The 23,654-nt window shown below is 33.7% G+C and overlaps 1 protein-coding gene across 2 annotated transcripts in view; it reads left to right on the top strand.

Annotated features, from left to right (window-relative positions):
* Window positions 1-23,654, top strand: part of LOC124353797 (heparan sulfate 2-O-sulfotransferase pipe) — a 120,718-nt gene that overhangs the window by 77,929 nt on the left and 19,135 nt on the right. For both annotated transcript variants that reach the window (XM_046803796.1, XM_046803795.1), the window contains exons 3-4: window positions 14,182-14,240; window positions 21,463-21,660. In XM_046803796.1, coding sequence (XP_046659752.1) covers window positions 14,182-14,240; window positions 21,463-21,660 — 257 coding nt within the window. The remainder of the gene's footprint in view (window positions 1-14,181; window positions 14,241-21,462; window positions 21,661-23,654) is intronic.

Here is a 23,654-nt window from a genome sequence, read left to right as displayed (position 1 = left end):
ACTATCAGTTTCATATATGATAACTTTCAAATACCTATTCCCACTTAATAATGACAGAAGTAGTTCCCTCAAATTCAATAACAGAAACGCACATTTAACCTGAACTAATGATATAAAACACCTTGTTTTAATTTGGAAAACTTAGTAAATCCAAAACTGAAACAAAACTCGAAAACTTATGTACGTATCGAATTATAACTGTATCTAATCCAGACATTATTTTGAGCCAATCTTTGTCATCTTAAACAGCAACTGTTGTAGAAACTGGTCGAAATTTGTAATTTTGTCAATATACACATAAATTATTCATCGATGTCTCCTCGCACAACCATGTCATTACATTACTCTCTAGTCGGAGACAGCGTAGCTAATTTCGTGTCCTGCCATCCTTTCGCCGTCACACTATTGGCAATATAATTACTTATTTTAGGAATTGACGTCCCTGATGAAGTGAAAGTAAGCTTTGTTTCAAAATACATGTGCTTGACGTGTAATTACCCACCAAAAAATCACATAAAATGTGAAAGTTTTGTTAATACTGAGTTAGTTAGACAGTGATTGATACACTGTCATGTGAGTCATTACTAGCTAGAATTAATTTAGCTTTCTACCTACTGTACATAGTTTAGTACAAAATTACATATATCTTTAACTATTTTGTTGATTTTAAAGGGATGAAAATTTCTAATTCTCCTTAAGGATTTGTAATAAAATGTTTTTAACTGTTTTAGTGGGTTCAACATTTTCTTTACTCAAATAGATTACTAGTTACTGCACCTAAAATCCTAAATTACAAATTAAAAAATTTGACGACTGACAAATAATTAGTTTTTAAGGAATATCATTCATTTAATCATATGTATTATTAAAATACGTAATTAAACGAAAAATCTGGGCCCATCGAGCCTGACAAGGTTAGGATGCTGGTGAATCCCCAATCCCAACTTGAGCCTGATTAGATGTCGTTGCTTGTGTCTACCCAACCCAAATCGAGCCTGATTAGATATGGTTGCTGGTGCATTCCCAATCCCAACTTGAGCCTGATTAGATATGATTACTGGTATCTACCCAACCCAACTTGAGCCTGATTAGATATGGTTGTTGGTATATTCCCAACCCCAACTTGAGCCTGATTAATACGGTTGCTGGTGCATTCCTAATCCTAAATCCAGCCTGATTAGATTGGGTTGCAGATGTATCTTACACCCTAACTTGAGTCAGATTAGATATGGTTGCTAGTGCATCCCCAATCCCAATTGTGCCTGATGAGATAATATTGCTGTTCCATTAACGATCCCAAATTGGCCCTGATGAATTAGAATTGCTAGTGAACCTAGTGGGTAGCAACTTAGGTCTTGATTGGACAGGATTACTGTTCTATCTTTGATACGCGTGTTACAGAATTTGTAGCTGAGCTTCAATTCTATATTCCTCAATTAAACATATATAAAATTCTTTGTTGTATTGTGTAATAAATTTCTTTACACTTATAGTTTTAAAGCATAGAGTAAGCTTAAGAGAAACGACAAATTTTGTTTAAACTGTTTCTGCAATCATAATATATAAAAATGAATGTTTGTGTGTTTGTCCTTTATAGACTCAGAAACTATTGGACCGATCACTATGAAAATTTGTATTTTTCTATGTAGAAGGTTTATACGCAATGCCCATTGATGTAACTAACCACCAGGCTGTACTGCAAGATATAAAAGTTATCAAAGCGCCTGCACATTATAAACTGCAATTACAACACACAGTAGTTACGTATATTAAAATATCCAAACACTATTTGAAGGCAAAGAAATATACGGGCAAAGCTTAAGAGACGCGTGCGAAGCCGCGGGAAACAGCTAGTTTTCAATATTTTTTGTATTCACGCAGAACAAAAAAAGTGCGATTACGAATTTAATGATAACAATATATGGTTTTGTAGCGTTCTTTTTGTGTTATTAATAGCTTTAGAAGTGTATCTCCTACAGAAAGGTTAAAAATAAAAAATAACTTTAAAAATAAACATTTTATAAAATGCTATCAAAAGTCCAGCCCTGCTTTTATTTACGGTATTTTTTTACTGATCCAAGTTACTACCTTTATAGCGCACTACATTTTTACAAATCAGGTAACAAGTCTTCTCTCTAAATTCAAATTTACATCATAGCTTTACACAAACAAAATGCACTTGTAATAGGAATACTAATTTACAACAAATTGCCCCTTTTCGGTTGATGTACTTGAGGAAAACTATAATAAAATTGGGTGGCATTGTGGCAGTTTACACAATTGTAACGTTATGATTATCAAAATGTAACAGTGTGTAGAAAAATGTATTGGTGTAATTACTAAACTAAAGTAAGTTGTACATTACTTTTAAATAACAAATATTTAAATAAAAATGAAAAATATGTATAACTGATGAGCCATCAGCAATTCTCTGATCAATAGTGCTTCATCATCTCAAATTTCATGGATTGATCATCTTGACCAAAATTGACCATCCATTGATCTGTATTAATACATTAGTTGCCTTTTGCTGAGATTCTGTGTTGCTATTCTGTTTGGTATTTTTGAGGGTTGTAGACGAATAAGTTAATCAACGCTTTTATGAAAACGTTAAATTTTCAAGAAAGGTCGTTTAAACTAAAATAGCGTTAATAAGGAACGCCTCACTGGGATGTCGGTGGCCCTTGAGTGTGACACTGAGCTAGCGTGCGGGCACTCTACCTACAGGTCTAGCATAAGACTGATTTTAAGTCCTCTTGAGATTTTACTTAAGAAAAGTCCTCGGCAATCCTCGGGAATTCCAAAATACGGAAGTGAAACAATTCAGAGCCAACTCTCAAGAGGTTCTGACCACCAGATATCACCGGTGAGGTCATCGTTTGCACCTGAAACATCGGAGGAACCGGTTTGGCTTCGGTTACCCGAGATTGTACTGACATTGGACGTAGTGGACTCGTATGTACACCGAGGAAATAAACCGTGCGCATGCGCACAACCGGTCTCGCGACCTACAAACCCACAGACCAACTTAGCCCCACTTACATTCACTCAGGTGGTTTGCACAGAGATGGAAACAATGGTAGCTATCTCCTGTGTACCTGAGTGCCTTCCTTCCGGACCCGGAAAGCCGAGAAATGATTATCTTAGAAGTAAACTAGGTTTAAAGAAACACTTTTAATGTCAGAAATTGAAATTTAGTCAGTTTAAAATTTAGGTTTAAATCAGTTTAGGACATTAGATTATACAGACTAATGAGGCTGGTAAGCGAGATAAATGGAAATAAATTAATGGTGAGTTATTTCATGATACTTACAAAGTACCAAGTAAATGTTCATTTACATACGTTACATACTAAAAATATTAAGTCTATAAACAGAGCATTAATTTAACAACCCTAATAATGTATAAGTCAATTAAAAAAATATTTTGATAACATCAATAAACTCCCTTTATTACAGTAGGCTAAACCGTCGACGAAGAAAACGTTATCGTCTTAAACCTCATATACTCCTTGATTGAAATCGAGCGGAGATTGAAGTGAGGCCCTCCCTAACACTTAACCTGGTGACTATCAGCTTAGAGGTAACTTCCAATTCAGCACCAATGACCGGGCAGGCGGGCTGTTGCAAGGATCCTATCGGATCACTCAGCGGTACCCACCCAAGCAGCAGCCACGCTCGACGTTGCTTGATCTGTTTATCTTGCGATAACCACCGTACCAGCTACACAGCGCCATTGGGGATTGGAGGTTGGAATTTTGTTTGCCCAACTCATTGCCAGCAGGTGGTTTGGCTCACTTTGGTCTGATGGATACAATAATATCATATGTACCATTGTAATTGTTATTATGTCGGCAAATCTGTCATCCCACAGTTAAAATTTACACCTGAGCTACTTAACACTTTCTGTCAGCACCGTGTTAAAGTATCTTCGTAGAATTGTTTGAACCTTGGGGTTTCCTTAGTGTGGATCTATGTCTTCTGCGAATTAAAAAACCTTTAAAAGACGTAATTGGAAACTAAAGTAGACGCAATGTCTCAGCCTTAACATAATGAGAGAGATTTTTGTTATGTGCACATTCAGATCGTTCTGGAATATGAATAATTCCAACACGGACAGGAGGACAGAAAAAAATCCCACAAACGGGACCAATGTGGAAGAATCTGTTTAAATGTGGAATAATGGGAAGCTTTTGAGATGAATTTTCTTTAGCCTTAAACAGGCTTGGTGATTTGTTAAAACGGCTCGTCTCTCGGTCGGAATGATATGTGAACAGTAATTTATGTGATTAACCCCAAAGCAAAAGTATTAAAAATAAGAACTGGTTTAGACAAAAGTTCTGTATAACCAAATTTATTAACTAACGGCTTTAAAGCCAAGCATGGACGCCTATAAATCCAAGTATAGTCCATCAGCAGATAAATTTTAGTATACATGATTACATACATCTTCCTTGTCTCCGTTACTTTTAGTTATATGTAATGAAAATAAAAATATAGGTTATTTCAAAGGACATTTTAAAACAAGTTATTAATAATCTTATAAGATTTAGTATATTGCCACTTTATACTAAAACTATTACCAACATAATCAGGAAGGATATAAGTAGGAGGAGAAATGAATAAAAATAAGAATGATAGAATGATACAATTTAACTCACCCAGCTCCAATATCCGGGATAGAAGGACTGCCAGATCCCGTACAGCCCCTGAAGAGTCTTGTACGACCCTTTCACATAGATATGTCATAAAATCTTAATCAATGTATGAGATATAGTGTCTAAAAGCAATTTCACGTACAACAACAACATAAAAAGATAACAATCATAAAGTTGTCTCCCACCCATCGCTCATTTAAACAAGATCTCACTTAAGTCTATCTTCCAAAATAAAAATCTCAATACCCATCTGAAAGTTATAATGATAGACCACATAATTAAATTGTTTTAGAACAAATATTACAATATGTAATAGTATACTTTTTACAATAATACATTTCAAACCCCTTGTATAAATCAAATTATTTATATTATTAGTACAACACATAGTTGTAAACTTAGTATAAAATTAAATACAAAAATGCTTCACATATGTAAATGAATGTTACTGGTGGATTTTTACAACTTTATTACACTCTTTAGAGTCATAATGGACACTTCTTTTAGAAATTAACGAACAAGTTTTTAAACTTTACTAAATTTATAGAAGCATTGGGGTAATTATACTCCCATAATTAGTCCTAAGCTTTGAATGTCAATTAAATGTGTTGAAATTCATACACCTGGTACGTATATCGAGTTATGTGTGTCGAAAACATCATTTATGTGTGCAATCGTCATACGGTATATCTCATTCACACAATTCAATTTCCTCGGTGTTTTTTGAACACCTAAAATACACTTAAAAATGTTTAAGAAGGTAATAGACGTGTATAATCAATCAACAATAGACAATATAACTCAATATAGGAATTCACGAAAGCACAGATTTAAGCACAAATATTCTGAGATTAGCAGTCCTGGCCCTATGCAGAAACAGTAATAGACATATATAGTTCGATCGTCAATTTCATCTTTTAAGAATCTTTTTTGTTCTTAAATCTAAAATACAATAAAAAATGTTTAAGAAAGTAACAGACGTGTATAATCAATCAACAGACCATATAACTCAATATAGGAATTTACGAAAGCACAGATTTAAGCACAAATATTCTGATTAGCAGTCATGGCTCTATGCAGAAACAGTAATAGACATATAGTTCGATAATCAGTTTCGTTTTAAGAATCTTTTTTTTGTTCTCTCATATGAATAACAATAATTTGCTTTATAACTTAATGGCATGGCTGAATATCACAACAGATATTTTGAGATAAATATTAAATATTCATATTTTATATAATCATTTACAGATGTTTGAAACGAAGTGCTAAATTCTATGAAGCGTTCATTCTCATAAAATGGCACTACACTTTCAATAATATTTTGAATTTCGTCAAAATATAATCAGGAAAGGAAACTTTAAGATCAGACGTAACTTACTTTGATAGATTCATTTTATGAATTATTGGTACTTGTTATACAATCTTAAGCAAACTGCATCAAAATTGATTGTAGTGATATTATCAGTTATTGGAATTAAAATTTGACAACATACACTAAATTTGTTACTAAAATATATCTTAGCTTAGTAGAATGTGACGCATCACGACATTTATATGTTGTACAACACTTAAATATGTTTTCATCAGCTCTTCTTGACAGTTCATCGACACATTTAATACGTGAGGGTGTTTCGTATTATTTAACATTGTCAAATAAACGTGACACCAGCGTCTGCGCACACAGACGTACCGACACGCACGTACACAAACGCGCACGCGCTGGCAAGTGACATGCGCAGTAGATCATCGTAATTACCCACATCACACCGAGCGCGGCGCAGCCACACACGGTCCGTGCATGGGCTGATGTAAGTGGTGTAATTATTGTTTTTGCAAACTTCCGTTTAAGTAGTAGGGAATGTCTTTGTTACATCACACGGTTACGTACATATGGGGGTCTACACGATTGGAGTTCGGTTCGTTTCCAAATTTTGAACAATCAATTACCAACATAACATGTCAACATATTTATATAGGGGTTGAGAAACAATGATGGAGGATGAGGGTGATGGTACGGAATTAATTTTAGCCTTGTTACTATCTACGGTCGACTGGTTTTGAGAAAGTGTCGTTCATTCATTAATATCTAATCAATTAAAACTAAGGGAGCTCTTCATGCCTACTTGGTGTGGAAACCACGGAGATTCTAGTCTTAACTCTGGTCTTGGTATCATTTATCCATGTTTATTTGCTAAAATTCATCTCTCCAACAACTTTTTCGTAACTATACAACTTTACAACACGTCATTACCCTCAAAATCTGACCTGAATGTAACTGGACCATTGTGAAGAGATATTCTCATGCCTATATATATATATATATATATATATATATATATATATATATATATATATATATACACATATATATATATATATATGTATACATATATATATATATATTCTTATCCTACAATAACAACGCTACGACATTTACATTCAATATTAAGATAAAAATTAACTAAACCAAAACATTTAATTTAAATTGCAAGTTTTATAATTTCACAACAGTTAATTAGTGTTTGAGTGACTTTAAACTTGAATATTGAAGAAAATGATAGTCAGAATACATTAAAATAATTATTGAAGAGTACATAAAATGTTATGTTAATGTTAATAGTATTTTATGTTTTATGGCGCACGCAGAAATAATTTAAATTTGGACATTTTAACCATTTGTTAAAGGAACACGCTTGAATCAAATGAAGCTAGCTATTTTTGAATTGTACTAACACATTTCGAGTAGTGTAAATGTATGCTTTTGTGTCAATACAGACATACATACTGGATTTAGTCTAGGATTTTAATATACATCTCCTGACATACTGCTAAGTTATATGTAAGAACAGAAAAACCACCTGGTAAAAGCAAATACAAGAATAAAATTGGTATAATAAATATTCCCGAGTCACGTTCGCTTAGGTAAAGTAAAGATAATTATTACAAAAAACAATTCCAATACTGACACATGTCTGTGATTGATATGGTCAGATCAGAATTCACTAATGTTCCACCAGGTCCCATCAGTGGTAGTACTAGGTCTGGACGTCACATAGCGATGGGTTCTGTTGCTCAGTAAGACTTTTTCTCGTTTCGTGCGACCATTTAAACGAGTCTCCAGGTATGCGCGGTCCCCTACAATTAGTTTAATAGCTTCAGTGTAAAAACTGCCATCAGCGTTGAACGAAGTACATTGTTAGTTAGACGGGGTGAATGAACACATAAACATCCAACAGCTATTAATTCTTGGTATAATGGAGATGTCACACAAAAACCACATAAACCTAGACCATCTCTTGATGAAATCTTCATTTCCTCTCATAGAAGTGCTGAATTCATAATTCAATTAAACGACAAAAAGCCTAGACACCCTTGTACATGTACGAAAACAGATATATACATCCTAAAATATCTGTTTTGGGGAGTCTTTAATAAGCGGCCTACACTCGTTATCCGGTTGTTTTTATCTGATAATTCGATATATTATCCAACTCCGATATGTAAAAAACAGTAAGAGTTATAATAAATTACCGTAATAAGAAGAATCTCGTACATTACAGCTTTAAAAACATAAGTTTAACACTAATATTACAAAACAACAAAAGCAAGTATGGCCTAGAGTTTGATATCAAAGAAACCTTACAATAATTATAACCTGCCTTGATTGATATTAATGAGTAACCGCTTTTGTAAAATGGAGGAAACAAATAGAATTCTCCCCATGTGTTACCAGGAGTCAACCCCACATGTTGAAGCTAAAACAAATCTCGTCACTTGTGAGAAATATCTCACATATATTCCTCATATTCATCGCCATTTTCTAATTCTCAAAATATTAGTTTCTTCTTGTTGTTTATTGTTTACAATTACAATTACTATAACTAATAAGTTGAAATCATATGCTAAGTTAAGTAAATTGTAATATCGAATTATTTCTTCGGATAAAAACATCGAACCATTCGATAAAAACAACAAAATAACGAGTGTAGGTCACTTATTAAAGTCTACCCTCTGTTGTAATGGGAACAATTGGGAATTATTGTACAACAAGAAAAATCTAGTACCCGAATTTGACCTTTTTAACTTGTCTACTATGCTTTCCCTGGGAATTCCATAACTACCGTGACCAGATATTTCTCACTCCAAAACGGGACTCTTTCCTAAATAAGCATTTGGGTAGGGGGAGTTGTGTAATAGTGAGGTTTACAAGAATAACATAAGTACACATCAAATAAATAGTTTGCAAATGTTTTATTTTACAATGTAAAATGGCCTAGCTGAAACTTGAAATAGATACTGAAGTCTATTTAAATCTCAGTGTTTGATATTTTTCAACCTATTTATTTAACTAGATTGACGATGATCGCAACTCTGCATGAAAGTCTTGGCAGCTTAAATCAAAATTGAATTTTGTCAAGATGATTAACTTCTAAACGTCCGTTGAGGCTTGAATTTTTACATTAACTGAAGTGAAAATATAAAATAAATATATTATACGGTATACGTATTATTATTGAATATATAACGGGTCTGACCCTCAAAGTAGGGACGTTTAAGCGTCCCACGGTCATTTGTGGGGACAGTGGAAATACTTACTATAATTTTTATACGTATAGTCACGTTATTCATAATAGTGTGTTATAGTAAGTTTTGATAGCGAATTTTGTATACGTCTACACTTTTCAGGCTATTCTTTGTTACAAGTAGTTCAGTATCAAGTAACGGAGTTACTATTTTTGTAACTGGTACGGTATTGGTTTCAAACGCGTTACATCTATTCGAGCATATATGTTTAACCCTGTATGTGCTTTCTTTCAAGATGTACGAGTCAGAGCTGATATATATTTATCCAGCCATTTTGTAGTTCCTACCAGAAATGTTTTTAAAGAGATATCCATTCTTTATATATATAATTTAACATCAACCTTAACCTTGGTCGAGTACTGAATACACTAACGAGTAACACAAAGAAATTCAATTATAAAGTCTATAGTTGTAATTGTAATTGTTTGAGTAATAATAACTTTATATTTATTATAACATTATTAAATTAAAAAACTCGTCTACAATATATAATGAAATCATCTTCTCGGAATTTGAATTTGATATCAATATTCCAAATATTTAAACAGTACAATATTTGTGTGGCGTGAGTTTTTGCATACTCGTCGGTCTTTTAAAAGCAAAGTCATTAACTTGATAAAAGCCCTTAAAAATTAAGTGCCCATAACGTTGATGGTTCATTACGTAACATGACGTTGTGATGCTACGCGAGTTTAAAAAAGGAGCAATAACGCTTTAATGATCTGTATTGGTAATTGGCCCACACGTCCAGTATTTTTACTGTATATTGTAGAATGCAATAACAGAACAAATATCACGTAATCATTAATGTGTGAGATAAAAACACAATTGCATTATCGTGAAGTACTGCTTATAGCAGACAAACCTTATGTAGATGCAGCTAATTTAGCCTACTTGGAAGTCGGTTGCTGTTTTAGTTTCCATTAACCTTTACTATTGTGCTTAAATTATAATAACTTGTGTACAGTTAGTAAGTTGCCCTTACTTCTCGTGTAAATGGAGAAAATTGTCAGACAAAGTTCAATATTTCTGATGACATTCGTTTTCAATTTAAACTCATTGGAAATCGTAAAATTTCCAGCTTAAGCCATGGCGAATAATAATGTGGGTTACAAAAGCTAATTTAAATATGATGGGACGAAAATGTGTACGAATAACATACAATTAATTAAAAATGATTAAGCACACGTATAAACAAATAATCGTTTTCAAACTGAAAACTCGAAAGCTAAATACGTGCAAGAATTTAATTTCGTTTCAATAGATTTTGATTATTTCTGGTGCGTGATAGTGATTATTATATTATATTAGAAATTATTTAATGAAAAACAAAGTAAAAATAATCACGGATTTCAACTTTATGTGCAACCGACATGTAAGGCTGTAGCTCGAACAAGAAATGAAGTGAAAATCACAGCAATTAATCTTGAGAATACCTGTTCCTTCGATGGTTTCTGTAAGGCTAAACGTAGAAAATCAAAAGATATTTCAGGGTACCGAAAATGTACGTGCAATATCATGACCAAACGTTGAAAATCAAAAGATATTTCAGGGTACCGAAAATGTACGTGTGATAGCCTGACCGAACTTTGAAAATCAAAAGATATTTCAGGGTACCGAAAATGTACGTGTATTATCCTGACCAAACGTCGAAAATCAAAAGATATATCAGGGTACCGAAAATGTACATGTATTATCCTGACCAAATGTCGAAAATCAAAAGATATTTCAGGGTACCGAAAATGTACATGTATTATCCTGACCAAACGTCGAAAATCAAAAGATATTTCAGGGTACCGAAAATGTACGTGTGAATAGCCTGATCGAACGTTAAAAACCAAAAGATATTTCAGGGTACCAAAAATGTACGTGTATTATCCTGACCAAACGTCGAAAATCAAAAGATATTTCAGGGTACCGAAAATGTACATGTATTATCCTGACCAAATGTCGAAAATCAAAAGATATTTCAGGGTACCGAAAATGTACGTGTGATAGCCTGACCGAACGTTGAAAATCAAAAGATATTTCAGGGTACCAAAAATGTACGTGTATTATCCTGACCAAACGTCGAAAATCAAAAGATATTTCAGGGTACCGAGAATGTACGTGTAATATCCTGATCGCCCATTGGTCAGCTCTGTAGTCTCGACAGTTGGCCGCAATCTGATCTTTAGCTGACTGATTAGATATATTGTAAGATAACATGCTCTCTCTTTTTGGCGGTTTCTAGCAAGTAATTCATCTCCGTGTTAAAGATGTACCAAAATACTGGGATAGATAAACCTTTCAAGATTTAAATCCTAATCAGAGAAACACTCGCAAATCAACTTTGGTTAAAATGTACTGGTGGATTAAAGCAATTTCTTCGGCATTTCGACGGTTTATTAGTTACTGCTAGAATATGTATACACAGATTGATACGTGTAGATTTTAAAATGGTATGAGGTAGACGCACGTTAAACTACGTTAAGATTTGCTAATTAATATTTAAAAAATCAGACTTAGTTTTAGCAGGAACCATATTAGTATGATTGTACTTCTTTGGTTATGAACTCTGGATTTGGTATGACCTGTAAAATGGCTCACAGTAACATTCTAGGTAAATTAAAGAATGTAAAAGAAAATTTTGAAAAGCAGAAGACAAAAAGGCAAATGGAAAACACGTGCAAGAAGTATAATATCAATGGGTTTCTATGAACGAAAAGAATCAGATGATTTTTATAGTGCACGATGTATTGTATCATACTAGAATGTACTATACAATGATGAATGACTGGATTATTGATCACTAGACGATAAGAATTGGACGATTTGGAAAACGTGTACAATGAAAACTAGCTATGAACAAAAACCGGTCCTTACCTTACGTCAAAATTCAGTTCCATGAGTCAAGTTTAAGCTAATAATGCCATTTACGAAGATCAAATACTCGTATAAAATGCAAAAACAAAACAGGTTCAGCAACTACTGTGGATTATTAAAATTAACCCTTCCAGTGCCAGAGACTCGTGTACACTGTGAGTAACACATATATAGTGTCAAGTAGTATAAGGTATTAAAACCGGCCCACACAAAAACAGTTATGTGAACATATTACACATATACATACACACCTATTTATGTATAAACCTACAATCCAATGATTGGAACAAAAACATCCGGAGGATTCATGCTCTTTGTCGACGCCAATGGCTGAAGAAACTTTATGTTTGGCTTATGTCATAATTATATTAAGATTACCACTTTGAGTCATTGATTAGCATTTTTATAGATAGGCTTTTCTGTTCGGGGACCAAATCAGCCATCGTGAACTATAAGAAAAGACACATATTTCCATGTGTGATTTTATAGATGATAAAAACTCGTCATTAGGTGACATTCACAAAAACAAAACAAGACGAAGACAAGACGATCGTGACCTGTGAGAAGGCACACAGACGACCACCGATCGTTCACGATAACTCAATATCCTCAAATAGGTTACAAGGTAACCTCGTCCTACCAGACAACGGTATCGTAGTGTCTCCCAGAAACACAATATTTCCCGAGAATATCGCATGTGTATATTTTGTTGCGGCTGTGACACCGTTGTGGGAAGAGAGAAAGGGAGCAGATGACCGACCTGCGGGAAGATGGACGATGTACAGTTACTCGGATTGTCCGGTCCGGTAGTGGCCAAAATGTCTTCATCTGCCGCAGTAATGCTCCTCGGAGGATGACATCGTGGCCGAGATCGACGCCACGGTAACCCGTTCACTTGTGTGATTCGGCCTGCTGAACTTTACCGGGCTATTACCGACAATGGGCCCTCGTCCGGCCTATCTGGGTCAATAGGTTTCGTATCCCTTCGCGACGGTTGATGGTTCAGAAAATCGTGCTGTCTCCGTTTCTTGAACGCTTCCGCCATCTTAATTGCGTTCCGCAAAGTTTGGTCTATTGAAGAAAACAAGGAGATCGAATGTTCTCTTGGAAAGTATCGTGTTCTCTGAAAGTTTAAATCGAATACACTTAAAACCTTCGAAAATAAGAATCCCGCTAAGGTGCTTTGATTGAGATTATTGACTATGGAGTGTCACTAAAGTACATTGCACAATCTGATAACCATAAGATAACTCAGGGTCTTGAAATTTATATTGAAATTAATGGCAAAGAACATAACTAATAGTAGTTATAAATACACTAGAAGTTACCCGCGGTTTCGTCCGCAATTCCTCTGCATTGCATTAGACCTTATTTTATGTTTTGAAGGCTATGAATTGACACACAATTATAATTGAAAATAAATTACTTAAACATATGATCGTTTTGTCATAATACAATCTTTACATAAAACAGGTGATTAAATTTAACAGGCTCTTTCAATTAATATTTCAGAACTTTAGAGACCAAGATGGGATGTTTCTCTACTCTAAAGACCAGTAGGGCGTGGTCCGGAGTGATTTTCGAAATAAGAATAGGCCTATATTCATACTAGGGACCGTAAAAATGTCTGTACAATCGGTCGAATAGTTCACGCGTGAAAGCAAAACAAAAAAGACACTTTCGCATTTATAATATTATTAGAATGACACAACACTATTACATAATATAACTTTATTGAGTTAACACTCGACAATAATAACTGTATTGTTAACATAATCTTTGTAATTAAATTGATCAAAATGAGGACGTATACTTGAAAATTCAAGAAGAATTCGGAACTCTAAAAAGTGTTTGTACTATAAACTAATCACTGACCAGTATGTTTCTGCGTCACTTATGGATATGTTGTCTTCTCTTTGGAAAGTCAAAGGTTGAGCATCAATATAATCGACCCTAAATATTTTTCCCAATTATAAGGCTAAAATTTAAGTCTCACGTATGTTTTCAAGTATTCTAAAATCTGTATTTGTATCCTAGCAAATGACGTACGCTAACAAGTACCTTTGTTGCAGGAGGCAGCGGGTTCTCTGCCGTGAGTGCTATGATGCGTCAGCTCAAAGATAGCGGAGAGGTGAGTATCATAATACTCCTTAAGAGTATTATGTGTAGTATTCTTAAATACTAATACCTAATATGGAAGAAAAATTGAAATAAAACAAAAATCAATCAAATATAACGATTGGAATATTATAATATTAGGTATAAGAAGTGATTATAAGATTATTCTCTATAATATACAATAATACATCTTTTGACACTTTTTTATCGATTTTATTGTGTAAAATGTACATTTCGAATTCGATGAATTCATATTCAGGTACTTGTACGTTAAGATAATGTAGTAAATCAATAATTGAAACCAAATTGTCGTATGTTTTTAACTACCTTGGTGGATAAATTAATATTTAATTTTTTTGTAATCAATTTATATTGTTTAAAAAGTCTATCGAATAATAGATTTTTTTTTGTTTGAAAATCTTTGTCATTTAATAATACATTAGGATTAATTTTGGCACTTTTGTAAATTTTTAAAATGTTCTAAAGTTGATAATAGGTGACTTTTTGCATGTGTGTGTAAAATGTTAAGATTGTTATCGATGTTTGTGTATGTATGGCCGGTTTCATTTAAATGTTCACAATATTTTTAATTTGATGATGTCTTCAATGCTTTTATATGTTCATTAAATCTAATTTTGAAGGACCGGCCGGCTTGTCCAATAAATTGGTTTTGAAAATCATTGCAATTTAATTTATATACTCCAATCTTGTTAAGTTTTGAATTTAATATTCCACAGCGTTATTTTTCCAACTCTATTCTTCTGCAAACCGTGTTATCCCGGTTTTTTTCAGATTTAATAAACCGCCTGCCTAGCAGTGGACTTGCCGATGACCTTGGATTTATCAAATGGTTGGGTGTACTCTGTAATTACTTGCCAATAAGGAAAATCCCCTTGTAGTTGTCATTTGGAGAAACTTCTTCAGCAACAAATTCCATTTAGTTTTTTTTTTTTTTCATAACTGATGAAAGGTCCTTTGCTTGAAGTTTTTTTTACGATGGAAGAGATAACATATTGATTGTGATATAGACTTAGAGTTATATTGGTATTTATAAATTTGGGCCAAAGACATATTTTTGAAGTTTGTATTAATATTTTAACTCTTCTACTGAATAATAATGTTGTACTTTAAAATTATACTCTGAAAAACTTTTATTGTGTTACACAATTCGTATGGTAATTAATAACCCTATTCAGTAAATTTAATAAACTTAACAGATATTTTCAGAATACTTCAATCAGTTCTTAGTTTGAAGTTTGTTTCTGACAATATAAGAATTTTATTGTGAAGGAAACAGGATTTTCCGGACATTTGCAGTGATAGAATACAGTCATAAACACTACGTTTCGAGATCTGCAATCTGATCTCTTCTTCAGGTGAATGACTAAACGAATGCATGACTACAATCTAGGTGAAAGTAAACAAAACATACCAGAGCGTCGTGACTCGCATAAGTCAGAAATCATAACAGCCGTGTTGTGTGTCTATTCCATGCACACTAACTCTAAAACATGCACTTAATAAAAGCCAATTTACAACTTATTTACAAGAATTGCAATTAATTATTATATCATAACTTAATAATATGTCAGAGATAACGAAATCTCTTACAAATTCCATTACAGTCCAATCAATTGGACTAATCCGGTACAGCGACCGGACTTTAATACGTATGACTTCTGCGTAAGTCTGAGGACAGATAACGCAGGATCAAATCCTGTCTGTGAACGTAACATTTTTTTATCAGTAAACCTACTATTGACCTTGTACTGTATCAACTTTTCACCTATTTTTGTTTGATAAGACCCTCACATAGGCCCATGCAGATGGGCAGAATGAAGGTACAAAAGATACATGTAGCTCCTCTTACAAAAATCTAACTCACTCAAATAGGAGTTAGTACACAAAATTGTTGGTAACATTGTAAACAATTACTACTGCCATTATGACTTATCTTAGTTTATGTAAGTCGTTAATTGTGCTAACGACATTGTTGATTCCGGCGTTCACGCGAATATTCATATACAAAGAAAAAACATTTATGGAAGCTATCACTAGTGTCAAAGATAAAAATAAAAAATCTGTAAATGAACTATTGATTTAAAACATAATTCAACTGCATTAATCTATAAGTTATCTTTTTAATGTTGAAAGATTTGCCTTTGTGCGTAAAGGTTCATACGTTTTTAAATTATACGAAACGAAAGCTCAATATACTGCTATTAACGTTTTTATTTGATACTTTAGAATTCAAATTCAGTTTTAGAAGGCATAGTAATAAACCTGCTGGTAAAATTGTAAACAATTGTTGCCATTATGACTTACTTTATTATATTTATGATATACAATGACGTTAATTTGTGCTAACAACGTTGTTGATTCCTGCGTTCACATGAGTATTAAAATACAAAGAAAAAAAATTTTGGAAGCTATCACTAGTGCCAAAGATAAAAATAAAAATCTGTAAATGAACTATTTATTTAAAACATAATTCAACTGCATTAATCTCTACATTATCTTTTTAGTGTTGAAATATTTGTCTATGACTAAAAATTAGTACATCATTTACACTTATATATAATTACACTTTAGCCTAAAACAGTTTATAAAACGTTGTAATAAAAATGATTTAAAAATAAGTACTGGTGAAATGCTATATTTTTTAGGAATAACACTAATAAACAGCAGTTCAGTTTGTTTTAATTTTCAAAACTGAAAACAGTTTTTAAGTACTCAGTAAACATTGTTTTATTAGGAAACAATGCCAAATAACGGAAGCATAAAACGCAATTATTAACATTTGAACCTTAAGAACTCAAATTCAATTTTAGAAGACGTTGTAATAAAACTGTTTGTAAAATTGTAAACAATTATTGCCATTATGTCCTTACCTTAGTATATCTATGATAATACAATGACGTTAATTTGTGCTAAACGACATTGTTGATTCAGGCGTTCACACGAATATTCAAATACAAAAAACTTTTTGGAAGCTACCACTTATGCCAAAGATAAATATAAAAATCTGTAAATGAATATTGATATAAAACATAACGCAACTGCATTAATTATACGTTATATTTTTATTTTTGAAATATTTGTACTTACGTGTACTTAAACGAAAGTAAAAAATACTGTTATCAACGTTTTTATTTGACAGTTGAGAATTAAAATTCAGTTTTATAAGTCATAGTAATAAAACAGATTGAATCCCATAGCTAAATAAATATACATCTAGTTTAAGCTAATTATGTGTAGTTTATACGAGTATGCTACATCTCGTATGGAACAAATCAAAAAACATTTTGAAAATTCTTCAAACCTCTCTTTCAAGTAGGCGGCTGATGTGTTTTAGTGCCACATTCTGGTCTATACTTGACGCCACCGTGCCGTGCAGACAAGGTCGGTTATGATGGGAGGGAGGGCTGGGCTGAAACTGTATTGTGTACAACCTTGGTCTTGATCTTCTCCGCTTTCTCGAGGTGAAACGGGTTGTTAAATTTTATTGCGTTCTGGAAGGCGTTCGCTCAGTGCATAGATCTAATAGCGGCTCGGGGACTCGTTCAATTTCTTTCAGAGTCATTTCAGGAGGAAATCGCCCATTGTTGCGATCCGCTGGCGAGAATTACCGATGACTGTAACTACCAGAGCCTTAGAGATCTACTCGGTGCAGTAAGAATCAATGTTCGCCTATACCATGCCAGTGTACAGATGGATAGATAAATAACTACCGCCTAACGGAACCTCCTATTCCACTTTAGCCTAAAACAAGTGCTGTCAGACTTTGACAAGTTCTACTTTCAGCCAAGTACACTGGGCCGGAAGTAATGTTCGCCTATACCATGCCAGTGTACAGATCGATAGATAAATAACTACCGCCTAACGGAATTTCCTATTCCACTTTAGCATAAAACAAGTGCTGTCAGACTTTGACAAGTTCAACTTTCAGCCAAGTACGCTGGGCCGGAAGTAATGTTCGCCTATACCATGCCAGTGTACAGATCGATAGATAAATAACTACCGCCTAACGGAATTTCCTATTCCACTTTAGCATAAAACAAGTGCTGTCAGACTTTGACAAGTTCAACTTTCAGCCAAGTACGCTGGGCCGGAAGTAATGTTCGCCTATACCATGCCAGTGTACAGATCGATAGATAAATAACTACCGCCTAACGGAAATCCTATTCCACTTTAGCATAAAACAAGTGCTGTCAGACTTTGACAAGTTCTACTTTCAGAAAAGTACGCTGGGCCGGAAGTAATGTTCGCCTATACCATGCCAGTGTACACATGGATAGATAAATAACTACCGCCTAACGGAACCTCCTATTCCACTTTAGCCTAAAAACAAGTGCTGTCAGACTTTGACAAGTTCTACTTTCAGCCAAGTACACTGGGCCGGAAGTAATGTTTCGCCTATACCATGCCAGTGTACACATGGATAGATAAATAACTACCGCATAACGGAACCTCCTATTCCACTTTAGCCTAAAACAAGTGCTGTCAGACTTTGACAAGTTCATCTTTCAGCCAAGTACGCTGGGCCAAGAAGTAGAGGATATTTTGAAGAATTTGAGCCACCAACGTAAACAGCGTGCTATTGTTTGTACTATTATAATTTTACTAGCAGTTACCCGCGAATCACACGCAATTTCATTTTGGAAAAACAGGGACACAATGAGCATATTATTTTTAAATGGGATTCCAACAATCCTGAGATAAATTTTATAGTCAGTAAAAGCTACTCTAATCTCTTGATCCATTTGAATTTCAAGTTCAAGATGGGACTTGAAGTAAGAGAGTAAAACTCTAATTTCTATCCAATATTTTCCATAATATGTTTATTGAATAACTCCGATTTCAGTAACGATTGAACTATTTTAGGCCATTGTGGAGAAACCCTGAGTTCTAAAGGAAGACTTAAGTCTTTTATGTGTAACAAATTATGGCATTTTTACTGCAGTTAAAATATCAATAAAACATCCCCAGACAAAGTTAAAGCATCTGCTACGTAAATTACGTTTGTACAGCGTAACTGACTTTGACAGATTACGTACATTTACTATAACTGCTTAAATGTCTAAAAATTATTACAGTATTCTTGACTTGACATATAACACATGTACCATAAATACATGTTTAAACCGAATCCGTAAATATAATGGATATTGGAGTTTTAAGGATGTTTGCAAGACCAGTGGGGCTCAGCCCAGAGTGATTTTCGAAGTAGAAATAAGTCTATATGTTAACCAGAAACCCTAAAAATGTGCATGTAAAATTTTAAGTATAATCGTCCCACTAGTTTTAAGTGATTGAGTAATAAAGACACACTTAGAGACACTATTAGATGTTTTACATAATATTATAGATTTCCAATACTATATCACAATCACGTAACGAGAGAACTTAAGTTATTTCAAAATAAGTACTGGTGAAGTGCAACACCTAATATTCCTGATAGGAATAACACTAATAATGTTTTTAATTTTCTAAACTGAAAACAGTTTTTTTTAAGTACTCAGTAAACATCGTTTTAGTAAGAAAATTGCTTGAAGGTAAAAAAAACACCAATGATTGTTTGGCCCCGAATTGGGTAATTTTATTAAGGTTGAAAATGTCAGAGGAGTGTAATTGATCGCTGTTTCACAATAAAATTTAATTTTAAAGGTAAGCCACACACAATTAAAATATTTATTTTTTAAACATGCGTTTTTATTAAGATGGCTTTTCAAATTTCAGCTATCTTAACGTATTTCAAATATTATTTTAAGCGGTAGTACATTTTTTTGGCAAGTATGGTTATGTAGGACAGCGTTATACTCTTCGGAGAAATTTAAGCAAGTAATCAGAATACATATATAAACAAAAAATAAATACAATTCACATATTCTTTTCATCACTTTACATATTTAAATTGAAAGCACCGAACCGTTTAAACTGTCAGAAATTTTGTTGTTGTATATAAATATAGAAAATATATTTTATATTTGATGTGTAAAAAGAAATAAACCATTTTAAATAAGATAAATCAAGATTTTTTGACCAATCAATAAATTGGGATATATGTTTTACTCATTTTCTAATACGCCTTCCAGCCTTCTCAAATTTGAGGATGCAATTTAACATTACAAATGTACTGCAGACTGCAGATACAGAAGTAAAGCGCCTGAATAATAAGTTACAATATATTATCATAATTCTGTGTTGTATTACTTCTAAATTTATATCTAGAGACTCTATTAATTCATTAAAATCTACTTCTAGTATGTATTAAGACTGATTAAAAATGTATTATTAGGAGCTATTTCTACTGAGTTCTATATTTTATGGAAAATCAAGTTCAGTACTTCCTTGGATATGGCGATTTCCACGAATTCACATAAAAAATCTTCCTGTGTGATGTAAAATTGTGATTTAGGTCAATTTAGGATATAGAGTTCATTAATTATGTCGTAATCAAGTCCAGTTTAAAGTGATTATAAATAATGAATGACAATATAACGTTAACTATATTACCATAGTGTGTACGTAGAATTGTTTCGTATATGTAAAAATTTCGATTTTTCTTATTAGACATATATTTTAAAATAGTACTTTACAACAATAAATAAACATGGCTGCATACCAGGTATTGATTGAATAAACATGAATTTTAATATTTTTAGATGAATTATTCATGTAAAAACTGCTGTGATTGATCTTGGGGTTATCAGTAATTAAAAAACAATCTGTAGACTAAATTAAATAGAGTAATAACTACTGTTATTCTTCTTCTTATTCTATGGGGCGGCCTTCTGCCATGCACTCAATCCTCAAGGGCCTTTTGTGCACCCCGGAAGCACGCCATGGGGCCTACCAGTCTATGATTTCAGCAGTTCCACAAACGGCCGAAAATAACCTATCAGGTCCTCCTGGGGAAATTCACCACACTCGTCCAAACTGACAAAGATGGCATACCGCTCCCTTGCTATTGTAGGACAATCAAAGAGTAAGTGTTCGGCAGTTTCTACCTGCTCATCACACATTCTACAGAGCTGATCCTCCTGAAGGATTCCTACTCTGTGAAAATGCTTCCTCAGGTGACCATGTCCCGTGATCAGAAATAACTACTGTTAGTTTTTTGGCATTACACTGATTCTACATAGATGTAGCTTAAACCAATAAACTGATTGGTTTTGCTGTTCACTAGAAGCTGTGGAAGTCTTCTGCTGTTATCACTACGTCGTGTTTCACAGATAGATAACCTGGACGCCGCGGCGCTCAACAACACAGCGAAGGCTAGGCGTCAGCTCGTGTTCTTCAACCGGGTACCTAAGGTGGGCAGTCAGACGTTCATGGAGCTCCTGAGACATCTATCGATCAGGAACAACTTTGCCTTCCACCGTGACCGCATCCAGAGGGTGGAGACCATCCGCTTAGCCCCGGCAGAGCAGGTGAGTGCAGTAACAAACTGAGGCGTAGACGAGGTTCATCAGGATATTATACCCTTGAATATGTCAATTAGATTTGTCTCAGTTGTATAATAAGCAAATACAACTAGAGCTAGATACTCTGAGAAAGTAAAAAATCTAGGACTTATTATTGACAAACACTTAAGATAGACTGAACAGGCTATTACATATTTGATATGTAATAGGGTCTTTGCCGGTGTTCACAGTCTCAAGCGGCTGGCTTCACATCTACCAGAGCAAGTTAACATAAAGCTGATAAAGACTCTTGTACTGCCTCACTTCAACTACTGTGACATAGTCATTAATGACATGACTGTGGAGCTTTCAAATGGACTACAGCGTGCTCAGAACTTTTGCATTAGGTTCATTTTCAATCTCAGACGTGATGATCACGTAACGTCCTATTTCAGACAATAATTATCTATCTTAAAATTACAAGATATTCGAGACCATCACTCACTCATACTGTTGCACGCTCTTTTAATTACACATTGACCCAGTTATCTTTCAACCAACTTTCAATTTATGTCTGAAATAAGTGAACGAACTACAATCCTCATTATCTATCTCAATTCATCGAACAACTACCTTTAGTAAGTCGTTTACAGTTTCTGTCTGTCGATTGTGGAATGTTTTACCTATAAACATCAGAGCCATTGATAAGCGTGCTCGCTTTGGGGCGGAGGTCAGGGCCTTCCTTGATGCTGGGGGCCAGGGGTTATAGCGGTTGGCGGCTTTGGAATGTGGTACTTACGGCAACTGAATGCAAGTTGAATGAATGCGTGTATGTCTTATTATAGTATGGTAAATACGTATAAAGTTACATTAATTATAGATGTTTGTTTTTTAAAGCTAAGATTCTTTTAATGTATAATGTAAAAATAAATAGATTTATTTTTAGTAATACATATATCAGTTACTTTAATTTTTTACGAGATTAAGTGGTAGAGAGGACTTTATAGTACTAACTTCGCCTCTAATAAAGACATTTTTCATTTCATTTCATTTCAAACACTGAAATCTAAATACATGTCTTGTAAACCTTTTAGTAAGTTAAGGATATTCCATATTTTCTTGCAATCCCCTGTATTTGGTATTTGAATCCATCCCATCCAACAAACCCGTTAGCCACGTTATTGCTTAAGTTGGTGAAACCCTAAATATGTTTTCTAGACATATTTTGAGAATTTCAGTCTCTACTATGGTCATCAATCTAGTTCCGGACGAGATAATTACATCCTACGCTATAATGCAATACAGTAATACGTAGTGCCATAATTGGAACATTTTCACACATTTAGTATTAAAATACTAATGGAACATTTTCAACGTTTTTCTTTATTGCGAATATTAAGCTGGAGCTTTAGATATTTCATTAATATTTCCAGTATTTAAATTAAAAACTGGGTAAAAATTATTTACAAGCATCCTAATCTTATTTGGGAATAAAGAGCTAAATGTAGGGCTGGTTTTTATATTAAAGTTGCAAATGTCTATAAACAAATGACATAGTATGTGTAGTAGATATTACAAATTTTTCAAATTTTGAAATACAGTATATGAAATATTAGGCCTGCATATGTATTATAATTTTAACTCTGTTTTAAAGATCATGCCATTCTCAGGCTATCGTTGTATGGAAAGTGAAAGTTATTCATTTGAAAAAGGTTATTGACTGGCATAACTGACATTGACTTGTTCATCTGTATATTCAAACTTCAAAAAGATCCTAACTAACTCCCCCCCCTCCACTTATCCGGTAAAGTATTCCATATCATGTATATTTTCAAGTAACATTTTGTCACTCGACTATTGACACCTACAGGAATATGGTTAGTGTGTATAGTTGCTCATGATATTTCTGTACTTCAATTTCCTCTTGAAAAACACATCCGTATAGTCACGAAAGTGGCAATTACAAGCATAGAAGAGCCTAGGATATAAGAAAGCTCAGCACAAACTCGCCTTGTTGACAC

Source organism: Homalodisca vitripennis, chromosome 2, assembly GCF_021130785.1.
Source record: "Homalodisca vitripennis isolate AUS2020 chromosome 2, UT_GWSS_2.1, whole genome shotgun sequence".
In the NCBI taxonomy this organism is placed as follows: Eukaryota; Metazoa; Arthropoda; class Insecta; order Hemiptera; family Cicadellidae; genus Homalodisca; species Homalodisca vitripennis.
Note: the sequence above shows the minus strand (reverse complement) of the source record. Positions and strands in the feature narration are given on the sequence as shown.